Below are 12,789 nucleotides of genomic sequence, written 5' to 3' on the forward strand. Positions count from 1 at the left end.
ACGATTTGCCGTGAGCCACTACTTGGTTACTTTCTGGACTGTGTGAAGATTAAAACGTCTGAATGCTTAAATTGACTGTTCTTTCAGATCAGAGGAAAACCTATAAAGTGCGGTGCAGCTCCACGACTTCAGAAGACACAGAGAACATGATTTTTTAACCTGACTGATAAAACCGAATATCTTTCATTTAGGCCTATAGTTTAAAGTGGCATATTTCAGATGAAAACGATATAATTGGAGATTGAGAACAGACGTACGATTTGTATAAAAATAATAACTGTGCTGGCTGTGTTTCTTCTCAGCTTCCTCGGTCTCAACTGTTTCATTGTCTTTACTAGTAAAATAAGTGTTTTTTTTTATCAGGCAGGGCTTGTGGAGTGAAATAAATCACAAGCGAAGGGGTCTGCACTGAAACCCGCACTCACATTACAGTCACGGGCAAGGGATGTGGCACAGGGGTAAATGGAGGGAAACGGGAATACTGAGCTAGATGTACAGTTTGCTAACTGAATTACAAAAACCGTCACCCCAGATGAATAGTTTAAACGTATGAGACTACTTATGTTTTGTTACTACTTTCTGACTACAGTTGTCTTCAGTACCACTGCTTGGCCTGCTGTTGTTTACATTGGGCCAGGGACAGTGATATTTAGTTGAGTGTAGGCAACGTTATAATCAGAGTTAAAGTCAGTGTAATGAGTTTTTCTGTCTTCCCCTTCAAAATAAGAAAGCTGAATAAATTATATTATCAGCAACAAGAAAGTCCATTACAAAACCAGCCATGAAAACAAACAGTGAGAAAACTGGCTATTCTGATTATAATCAACTTTCCTGTGAAATATACAATATAGTAGTGATGATTTACAGGTTGTTAACCATCCTGAAGGTGGTGCATTTCATAGAAGGAACTGATTATGTGTATACTTCTAATGTACACATTCTGTTTTCAGTCTACAGATTTGATTTTGAGTTTTTTTACTATTTAAATGTCAGATGGTGAAGGAATTCTAGTATGTTGCTATAGTATAATTAAACAGTCTACAGTAACTCATTAGTATGCACTATATATACTGTATATGCATATTTATGTAATACAATTTAAGCTACTCTTTAGGCTATGATTTTCATAAGCAATTTAACAAAAAATTGAAGTTTGTTATTAGACTCACCTTTAGATTTCACAGCAGAAATAGTTTTCTTCTTGCCTTCATCCCTAATGGTAACAAAAAAAAACATCGTTCTTATGAACACCCCCAAAATGTGAAAATTGCAAACAATGACGCAAAGTATTTTCCGTACATTCGAGGAGGAGGAAAAGTGCCAAATTTCAGTTCTAGACTAATTCTCATGGAAAAAGATTTATATGTAAAGCCCTTTATGTGTAGACATAAACCCAAGAAACTTCATTGACTTCTGTTCTAATAGTACTAAAGGACTTCCACAAGACTCTCATTATTTACAAGTGTTCTAAGAACAGGGTTGCTGGGTTCCCATAGCATCAGTGATATCGCTATGTAAATGCATGACCCCTGAGCAGGCTTTGATCTGCATTGATGCATATGCAGCAGTCTGTTCTGCTTTTAAAAGCCTCTTCTTCTATTTACATCATCACAAGGCCTTTTCAAATCCCTACAATGTGTCCCCTTCATCTTATATCGATGTGCCCTTTTTCTGCTATGTCCAAATGCCATGTATGTACAGAAGCAATACAAATTAAAATGTTTAAAGTTACTGGTTCAGCTGGTTTTTTAGAGACACGTTTAAATAAAAATAGCACATTTGCTTTGCATCATCAAAACATAAGAAGAGTATGTTTCTTACTTGACGTGAGTTAAAAAAGCATTGGAAGACATTCTTTCAAATATTTAAATGGTCAAGGCAAACTCTCTATTGTATATGTAAAACAAATCTATTTTACCCTGTAACAAAGTAGTCAAAATTATACAAAATGTACTGAAATAAGTAAAACTGGAAGGAAAAAAGTGTGCAATCAAATAGTTTTATCAAATTCACAATAAAATATATTATTTCACTTCTGGTATACTCTCTTGGTATCTTATGCATTGAAGCTACATACAAAAACAGCTTAAAGAATTTGAATTATCAATAAAAAACTTAATTTTAATGAATATTCATCAAAGTACTCATCATTTTTCTACAAATGTGTTTTAAAGTTTTTTTTAGTTATTTCTGTTGACATTATCACAATACAATGGAATACAGTCCTGATGCCCTGCTGGTTCAGGTACCACTGCACCCTTTCTGCAGTCCCTGGAGACTGGTTCAGTGGACCTACTGAACTATTGATCCTCCCATTTGCACACACCCTGTATTTTATTTGGTGTTTATGTAGAGGGTCTTGGCTGCACTTGCCTGCTTGTACTTCTCCATAATTGATCATGCTGCCATTCTAAGAATATAAAAGGTTTTTGCCATATTTGTGTAGCAATGTACAGTAAACTTGCTAATTTTTTATCATTTTTGTACTTAGATGTGCCAACAATATAAGTAATTATCTCATTGTTTACACTACTAATTTTCTCAGAAATAAATTATATTTTTTCATAATTTATATGAGACTTCAATGGATATGTGTTGGTGTCAATGATTACCCCCATGATATAAACCCATTTTATATGTTTGATTACCTTTTCTATTTATAGTATATGGTATATATACACATCCAAACACAAAGACAAAGTATGCCTGTTGTGTATCACATATACACCACAGCAGGCAGTATATATCCTTTTCATATTTAACAGACTGTTATCATTATTCATGAAAAAACCTGGTACTTTTCTCAGTGACCATTCAACTGTGATTACCAGGGAACCACATGCAAGAATTACACACAATAAGATGGTACATAAAAATATGAATAAATGAAAAAAATGTAACTACATGGTCGTTCAAACTGGTCATTCTCAGGTCCAGCAAAAGGATAGATTCATTATTTTCTTGAACATGGAAATTACATATCAGCTGTCTCACTTTATTTATGATCGGGCTGATTTCAAGATTTTGCTATTACCATTGAAAGCTGAAAATGGCTTTGACCCTTTAAATCTAATACTCTGTTTCCATAAACATTTATGCTGGTTCATCATGTGTTAAATTTTACATTATGTACGTGAAGCAATGATATGAATATTAACTTGCAATTGTCTCTATTTTTAAGCTCTGCAGTACATAAAAAACAGAACTGAAAGTACTGTACAATATGATGAATATTTTTTAAAATATTCTCAGTTTATTTCTAGCATGTTTGTATAATATTTAGAAATCACACACTTGTAGAGCACACACTAAAGCCGGTTTTCAGTAAATGCTGATAATACATTTTACAGATACAGCACTTTGCACAGTTTTAGGAGAATTCTTCAAATATTTTCATCAACACGAGTAAAAACCTCCATTTCAGTAAAATGTCAAATAGAGAAAAGATGTTCTAAAGAATTTAAATACAACTCCCTGAATTTACTTCGTGGGGGGAGGGGAAACAATTTTTTTTGCTGTATTTGTTAGATTTGTGAGAAATTTTAAAAAGAAAAGTGTGTTCATGAAAAACATATAGGAATGGCATTGCTTTACACATGAGAGAAATCTGAAGTGAGTCTCTTTTAACCAATGTTCTCAAAACTGATTTAATGGTGGCAATGTGTTCTTCTTGTTTGAACATAAGTATAATTTGTGTTGAGTAAGTGTGTTAGCTTCTTCTTAGACAAATCCGTAAATAAAACATTCCGAGCAACGGGGAGCAATGCCTGTAGTTATTCACTCTGACTACTGGGATGACAGCACCCTAATTTGCCCTCCTTACACAAAAAATGCTGTACAGCAGGAGACTGTTGTGTGTTGCCCGTAAATTATGTATCAATGGGAATACGTCTGAGCTACTGCTTAAACTGTGGTGAATTAAATGAACTTTAAAATGGCACTTTAACATGAACAAGTCACAAACAGAAACTAAGGGGAAGGGCATTTGCAACCGAGAACAAGACTTTTATACAAAGGGCTTTGCCATTCTGGATTCTTGGCTACCTATCCACGTTATTAAAGCTGATAACCTGTCTTCTTGAAAGAAACGGCTGGATGAGATCAACACTAGACCACATGATCCAGATGCACCAAATAACCTCTTCTTCTTTGTAACCTTCTTTATGTTCTTAATAGAGGAAAGAAACTGTGTTCAGAGTTAGCAGCACAATTAGTATGCAATGTCCTTCAGTTGTGTATCATGCAACAAGCACACTCTTCTGTAAAGTCTGTAAAGAACAGCTGTGGTTAGGGCTCAGGTACTTGTACCTGTAAGGTTTTGGGTTGAACTCTCAGGTAGGGCAATGTATTTCACTCAGTGAAATAAAATGCCCAACTGTATAAATGGGTACAAATGTTGTCGCTCTGGATAAAAGTGCCAGTCCAAAAATTAATACTGGGCTGCACATCACACTTACACATGAAGGTCTAGAACTTTATTACATTGAAGAAGACTGTTCTCAATTCATCATTGTTCTTTCTACCAATCTCTCATTACATGGTGTTACCAAATTTTCAATGTTACTATATAGAGAGACAGTATATGTACTTGTGTTCATGCAAGTATTGCACATCATTAGGGCGGAAGTTTACAGTTAATGAATAAAAGTATATTCCTCCTGTAACTATGTTTTAATGGGTACAATACTACACAATTTTGCAAAACATTGGTAAATGACCTAACAATGGAAAGAGTGTTAACCGCTAACACTACGTCTTGATGCTGAAGGAAACAGAAGATTAGGGTCTTGTGACGTTGGAACAGAAATCCAACATTATGTACAGAGAATGGGAATAAAGAAGTTAAAAAGGTTGACAATCTATTAAAATAGTACTCACCTAGCACTTCATGTGTAATTAGTGCAACCTGATAAAAATATTGCCTCTATTTACCCTCCCTTTTTTAAGCCCCTCACACCCACATGAAAATGCTAATAGCAAGCACTCCAGAACCACGCTGTGTGGAAGGTAAGAAGGGGGCACCCCATCACTCCCATCAACTCCTACTCCCGTCCCAGTTATGACCTGCAGCAGACTGTTTCAGTTTTGGACTGTTTCAAACGTTAGAGCTTTGCTTCACTAAAATCACTTAAAAATAGGCTGCAAGGTATGCACTGGGCCTTTCTCGGCTTTTCAAAGTGCTAGTGACCCCTGCTGGCTCTGAGTGGCAGCTGCAGCTGTTTTAAAGTCTCTGCTGAACGGCTGCTATCACCAGCACTCACACGATGAGAAATGCATCTGGGATTTTGATCAAGCATTCAAAGACCGTCATCTTGCTTATCGGTCACAAAACACAGGTGGGTAACCGCAGTGACTTTTCTTTTTAATTTATTTTAATAGGGTCTGCTTTTAAACTGCAGATACGAACGGTATTGTTCTGAACAAGTGTTCTGTTAAGGGTTGAATTTAGCTTTTAAACTTTTGACTACTGTACTAATATGAGAGCCTTCAATAGCAGCGTTATGCATAAATAGGCTTAATTATTGCAACTAGCTTTTATATTTCAAACTAATCTATGTATGCATCTATGCCTGTGTAGCTACCTATATACCCCCTGTAAAGCCAGCTGCAATAATTAATTGTACTGTATTTGTGAATATTTACACAAACTAGCAGTCATATTTTGGGGATTTTTTAATGAAACAATTAAGAAAGGGAGAACTAGCATACATTGTTGACATAGAAATATTCTCAAAAATAAATTCAACAACATTAACTCAGTATTTCCCTCATCAAAGACACTCAAAATACATACTTAGCAATCATAGTGGCACATACTGCACACTAGACATCTTGTCACAAACTTAGCAGCACAAATGTATTTTTTACAATTATTTCATATCTTTGGCATTTTTCATGAATTCTTGAATTATTCTTTTTTTGTATCTAGTCAAATCTGTTCAATAAAAACTTTAGATTTGATACAGAAGATGAATAACTAAATAATAAATGTATACTATGTTATAACACCTTCTGGTTAGTTAAGACAACCAGTACCACCTTATCATGTTGGAAACCTTCTTTTCTCACCTCTTTTTCATTTGACACACTTCCTCTTACAGAGTTTACAGTTTCTCAGCCCTGTTCCACACCATGCCAGTGTTTTTATAGAGCTCTTTTTCTGATGTTGGTATTTATAATGGCTCTGCTAAATTGCTGAATTGAAAAAAATATCCAGTAAATTAAGATAATCATCTTGCCCTTTTGCCATAAAACATTGGTCATCAATTAAAAGTGATAGACAGTAATAAGATGTTTTAAAACCAAAAAAAAACTCTGTACAAATGTTCTGTTTTAAGGGTTGCATTTAGATTGAAAACTTTAAAAAACTCTTCTGCAACTAGCCTGCAAAGAACCCCCTTCCACCCTTGTGAAGGGTAATTATGCACACACAATAATTATATTTTATGTTCTTCCTCTATGCCATGGTAACTCCATTCACACTCTTTCATTTAAACGAACTGGACAATCAAATGTTGCCTTGTTCCAGATTTTCATATTGTTATCTTTCCTCAATTCATCTTTTGAAAGCTGCCTACTGCCTTCTCAGAGAGAAATTTACACTCCATTATCAGGGGTAATAATTACATCAGGAAAGTGAGGAAAAAATGAAGTACAATTGATCAATTATTATTTTTTTAATCTGAAATTGATTTTAAAAATCCACATTTTCTTAAGAACTGTGTTTCCTGGACATTTATGATGACCTTTACTTCATGGATTGCAGTAAGTTTTTGTAACTGACTATATATATATACTGTATATTCAGTATTTATTCTGCCATGCTTATATTGTACCAATGAAAGTCTGGCAAACGCATATCACTAAAGAACACATACTGAACCACATATTCATCGCTAAAAACTGAAACCCTGATGAAATGTTGAAATTTGAGAAAATAAATGACAGATGATGCTTCCTTTTTGAAATATGTATTAAAAATAGCAAAAAAATTTGCTACTCATGATTCCTGTGATCACACAGAGAGAGGTTGCCATGGCCAGATATATACTTATGTTGGTTGAAAGCTGCATAATACAAAGTACTAAAAAAAAGGACATCTATGGAAACTACTGAAATGGTAAAAGGCTTCTGCCAACTTAGAAATATCTGCATATTTCTTTTCTGTTCTTCATTAAGTCACAGTTGCAAATGCGTATGCTAAAAACAAAAATAACTGAATTTTAAATAAAAGTAAACTTTATGTCTGTGAGCTGTTAGCACAGATCAATGGCAGTCTCAACTCTTATTCCTTATTTTCCATATTTTTATATCTGTGAGACATCCAGATCCTAGCAAAATACCCCGGTCCTAAAACTAAATTGTCAGAATCTCTATATTGGAAGAAAGGTGATAAAATAAATCTCCAGTGTCATTATTTTTCTGACATGTAAATACAAATAAACATGTAATTAGACCTATTGTTGCTTTCATACAGTCATCCCCACACACACATAAACATAACATGAGTAGATGATGGTCTCTACTAAGAAAATCCTTCATTAAGCTTGACTACGTAGGTTAAGGAACTTCTGTACAGACAGACACTAAACAGGCAAAGTCTAATCCTCAGTTTTCTACATACAATAACTTGTAATGCAGTAATAGCTCCGCACAATAAATAATACCTTTACATAATACAGTAGACCTTGTCTGCTCAAAAAAAAAATCTGTTCTAAAATGTACTCAAAATAACAATAATAACAATGATTTGTATCTTTTGAGGGCTTTAAAACTGTAGTGTTGCGGTGCAATTTAATGAACAGAATGGCGAGCAGTGGAAAGTAGAAAAGAAAGAGAGTGACCTCCTCTGGTCAGTGACTCTAACTGCTACACGCAGGAGAAATGCCACACACATCGCTCTCCTTGCTACTTCATGACACAGGTCCACATTCTGCTGATGACACTTTGCCTACAAGTGATTGGGGGGCAATTGCCTGAAGACATCCTATTGTTGTAGAGCATGCCGTGACCTCAGATTGTCGAGTCAAGGTTTTGTCAAGCAGGTTTTAAAGCAGATTCTGTTTAACACACAGACTGATAGTGAAAATAATGGGGAAAAAAAGAACTTAAAAAAACTAAACAAAAACAATCTGAGATGCCTACAGTAAAACACTACAATGATTCTTGGACAAGAGGAAGCTGTGGCATCCACCTCCAAACAAAAGGGAACAAGTGGCCTTAACATGGAGTGCAGCTGCTTATTAAGACTCACTCCTTCATACGTTATGCCTTTCATCCCCACTCAACCACAAAATGATTTTGCTTTAGAGTGTACAATAGCAGCAAAAGATTTATAATGAATGAATCCTTAATAAACTGTTGCAGATCTGTCTACATCCCCATGATTTATAATACAATAAACAGCACATTCTATAAAGTCTCTTGCTGCAAAACATTGCCCTGAAAAAAACCCTGAATATGAAAGACCTCAATTCTCTCCCATCTCCAATACCATAATAGTGAAATGAGCACATATAAATGTGTTAAGAGTATCTCTTTGCATCTTGTATAGACTGCATGTATTTAATCTGTAAAGCTTATTAAGAAGGAGTCATTGCTATGCAAAGCAGCACCCAATGCCTTTCTCTTGCTTTTCAGCTGAGTGCAGTGTTTGGCCAATGGGACTGGCCCCCTGCTTCTCATTCTGCATTCATAACATGCAACATTTGCACAATGTATCTCTCAAAGGCTGCTGAATAGAAAGCCTTAATACTCATGTAAACAACTGCAAACCAATTACTTAATGAATCGGGCCCACACATAATGAGGTGCCACACAAAGAGCTATAAATGCATTTTTTGCGCCAAAGCCTCTGCTTTAAACTAAAATCCCTCAGCTGTAGTTTAGGCTTAACTGGCACATCATAATTATTGTCTGTAAGACAACAGAGGAAGCCATTTTTTATTTGGGTCCAGCTAGAGCCTCTTTTGATGTCACTCATCAGCTCACTGACAAAATAAAGCAAATAATTAAAAAAACAGAGAAACTCGGCAGTACATACAGCAGTGTTATGCTTATGCTCAAGTGCTGGGCTTCGAGACCACTTGTAGAAGCAATAAAGCGCAAGAAGTGACTGTTGTAAGTGGAATGCTTAAATGCGAGCATCTGAAAAATTTCACTGTGTGCCCACCACAAAGGAGAAGACTGCACCTGAGTTCTCTATTTTCAGCTCTTTTAAGCTTCTCTGTCTATTTTAAAACAGCTAATCTTGTCTCTGTAAAATTGATGTCAAGTGTCTGTAACCATGTATTGCTACCAGGTCTTTCTATTCTACAGCTATACCACAGTACTTCTAAACTTGTTAAAAATATTTCCATAGCTTGCATGTTTACACTTGTTCTCTCCACTCACACTAAAGCGAACAAGGTTACTGCAATCTGCTGTATGATTTGATAAAGATCCCACAAAGAAAACACCTAAGAAAACTGCACTCATTCCAAAAGCAACATTAGTCCACATATTATGAAAGCCTAAGTATATTCTGACACACTCTTGCGCTGAAGTAAATACCATCTTCAATGTCATCCTACTGTCAGCATGGTGCACAGTAATTGTATGAAATCAAAGATTTTTTTCAAAATATTTACTTATCCATTACCCTCACAAAGAGAGCCCCTGTGATGTTCCATAATCGATGAAAGAATACAAATGTCTATTTTTAAACACTTTATTTTGCATTTTTGAAAATGCATTTTGTCAAATCTCTAGTATTAAAAAAGTAATCCTGTGAAGGTGTGTACAGTGGTTAAAAGTATGCATTAAAATTATAAAATTATTCCTATTCCTTTGCTTAAATTATCTATGTAGGTTGCATTACTTTCATAATCATATCATTATAGTTTTCTGTTTTACATGGGTAAAAGACACAATTAACTAAACTGTATCACTTACAAAATTTTGCAGATAAAGTGAATGAAGAAATATTAAGTTACTGCATGCTCTCCCAGTGGGTATACAATTCAATAAACATCTCAAACATCAATGTAATTCATAATTGCGAGACATCAAATGTTTTCATCATCCTTTTAAGTAAATAGCTGAATTACTCTCTTTAAGCAAGTGTATTTGGCATGTCTACATTTTATATGTGTAAAAAAGAAGCTTGTTGTTTAAATCTGATGGCATAACACACAGTTAAATGATTAAAGTGAAACAGCACTGGATAGCTAAAATGTATCTAATTAACAAACTAATATGACTTTCTTGATATCCGCTATCTTCAAAACAAAGTGCAGAGGAGATCAAACTGAGGGGTAGGAACCAGAAAGGACACTGAACGCATACAGTAAAATGTAAAAACTTAAAACCAGCTGTACAAATGACAAAGAAAATCAAAGCAATCTGGGTAATTAAAGGATTTAAGCGGAAGGGAAATGTACTGTAATTCCTGGATGACTCTGACAGACAGATTTGGTTGCTGCAATTACCAGCTCATGTTTGACTTTAAAAAAGCAAACAAATTCCTAAAGCATGGTACAGCGTATAACACTCAAACACACAATTTCAAAAAGAAAAAACATAGATTATGGACAAGTTAACATAATTGTCATTATAACTGCCCCAGTGACATGTCAAATATTACACTGATATTTTCAAAGCATTATTACAGAGTTTTTCAGAATCAAATCCAAACCAGATAATGAAGGAGTGTCTTACCCAAAGACAGGACTTTCCTGATGATTGGTTGAATTTATTTTTGATTCAAATGCTTCTTCCTTCTTAACAGTTTCATGTGTTAGTCCTTTGTAAAAGACACATAAACAAACGCAAAAAAATTATGTAATGGATCTGGCTTCTAGAGTCATTAACAACATTGCACTGTACATATCATGAAGTATATTGATCCATAATATTAGTTTAATATTGTCATCAAAGTTGTACATTAACTATATAATGCAGGGAATTATTCAGGGCAGGGTTTATAACTATTGTTTTGAAAATATAAAATATATATGCTTTCTGTGACAAAAGGTTTAGTCAAAAGCTGTATGCAGAATCTTTTGTCTCTATACCTGACATTTCCGTATCAGATAGACCATCTTCTTCTTCAGAAGTCTGTCTTCCATGCTGCACGGCTGATTGTTTTAGCAGCTGATATTCTTTGGTCTCTGTTATTTTAAAAATAATAACATAGAGTTATTTTATTCCAAATAGTAAAATGCTCTAGTTAAATATTTATTTTGAGCTTTGGCTTTTAACATTCAGAATCTCCCTATTTGGTAAAACAACATCCTATAGTTTTTAACCTTGGAGGTTTCTGATTAACATACTTGCACATAAACTAAAGGGAGCAATAGTTTTCATGAACGTTTGTAATATCAAAAGCAACAGCCACAGTACCTGTTTTTCAAATATTATTTTTCATGAAGATGTAATTTATTTCTGCTTTGACAACTGTTCTTTTTAAATGAAACATAGGTCTCATTTAAACTGTGAATCCCTTTCACTACACACAAAGGAACGAGATCAATTCTTTGAATGTGTTTATTGGAACTGCGTACATTGTTAACTCTTTACATGTTAAATGTATGCTTAGCATATCTAAGGATTGTTCACTGCCTTTCAGACTTGTGATTTTAAGGATTGTTTAACATGCAAAAACATTTAAAGTTGGTTTATAATTAATATAACTGTGTTTTAATTAAAACACCCAGTGGGTTTACAGTAATTGCTTTCAACTGCCAAAAACAAAATGGATAATAAAACCCCCTACTTACTGTACTGTAGCTATAACAGACAATGTTAGAGGTTTTTTTTAACTTTTAATTTGAGAGACGTAACATCCCAACTTACTGTTTCATTCTTTGATACAGAGACATTATAAAGCAAGAGCACTCTGTCACAGAAATTAACATACTACAAATGGAAAAGACATTTCTTTCAGAAATGTTCCATTTCCAGCACTGAGCGTAGCTTTTCAGTAATCATTCTGTGAAGATGGGCACTCAGTGTGCAGTGACAGTCAGCATGGACCTCTAAGGTTCAAACACTTCACCTACTTATAGTTTATTCTTTTTGCAAATTGAGGAAAATGCCCTTTAAGTTAAAAAATGAATACATACGTTAAAAAAATACAACAGAAATAAACCAAAAATTGACATTTAAACTGTCAGTCATAAACCTTTAAAGGTCCTTGAAAATGCAAATCTTTTACAAAATACTGAATTATAATGTGCCTATTGATTTAGTACAAATAAATTCATTGGAATAATATTTTATAACGGAGTTACATTCTCACAAAACTATACTGTCGTAGCTTTGCATTTGCCTATTAGAATTTCTGCCGTGTTACATCAGATGCTTTTCATATTAATACAACTATGTTGAAAACTGTTTATTTTATATTGCTTTTGATTAGTTGCAATTTGTGGCCTTACTACTTGTTTTGTTGTTCTGCGCCTTGGGATGCCTACACATAAAAAGCATGGTGTGAAGTCAGATTGCAAACTGTAATAGATAATTTTACATTTCTGAGGTTCTGATGGCAACCAGTAGCGTGGATACTTTCAGGAGGCCTTCAAGTTAGAACATTTGATGTCTGCTTTTAAACAGCAGTGTTTAGAAGATAATGAGAACAAATGACAGATCTTTTACTATACTCGGTATCCTAACAATTAAACTACAGCATTACGCTGCACGAATTATCAATTTCAGTACGCTTTGACCAGCAAAGACATGTACTGTTTCTCCAAGATAATTAGAGGAACTCGGCAGCTCTTCAGGTGGGAGTTTGACCTTAGATTCACC

At 34.5% G+C, this 12,789-nt stretch overlaps 1 protein-coding gene across 1 annotated transcript in view; it reads right to left on the reverse strand.

The window, feature by feature from the left end:
• kiz (kizuna centrosomal protein) overlaps positions 1-12,789 on the reverse strand; it is a 49,615-nt gene that overhangs the window by 759 nt on the left and 36,067 nt on the right. Inside the window, exons 12-14 of the mRNA XM_088906482.1 lie at positions 11,055-11,150; positions 10,699-10,783; positions 1,170-1,213 (exon numbers count right to left, since the gene is read on the reverse strand). Coding sequence (XP_088762608.1) covers positions 1,170-1,213; positions 10,699-10,783; positions 11,055-11,150 — 225 coding nt within the window. The remainder of the gene's footprint in view (positions 1-1,169; positions 1,214-10,698; positions 10,784-11,054; positions 11,151-12,789) is intronic.

This window comes from Atractosteus spatula, chromosome 2 (assembly GCF_055471065.1).
Source record: "Atractosteus spatula isolate fAtrSpa1 chromosome 2, fAtrSpa1.hap1, whole genome shotgun sequence".
Taxonomy (NCBI): domain Eukaryota; kingdom Metazoa; phylum Chordata; class Actinopteri; order Semionotiformes; family Lepisosteidae; genus Atractosteus; species Atractosteus spatula.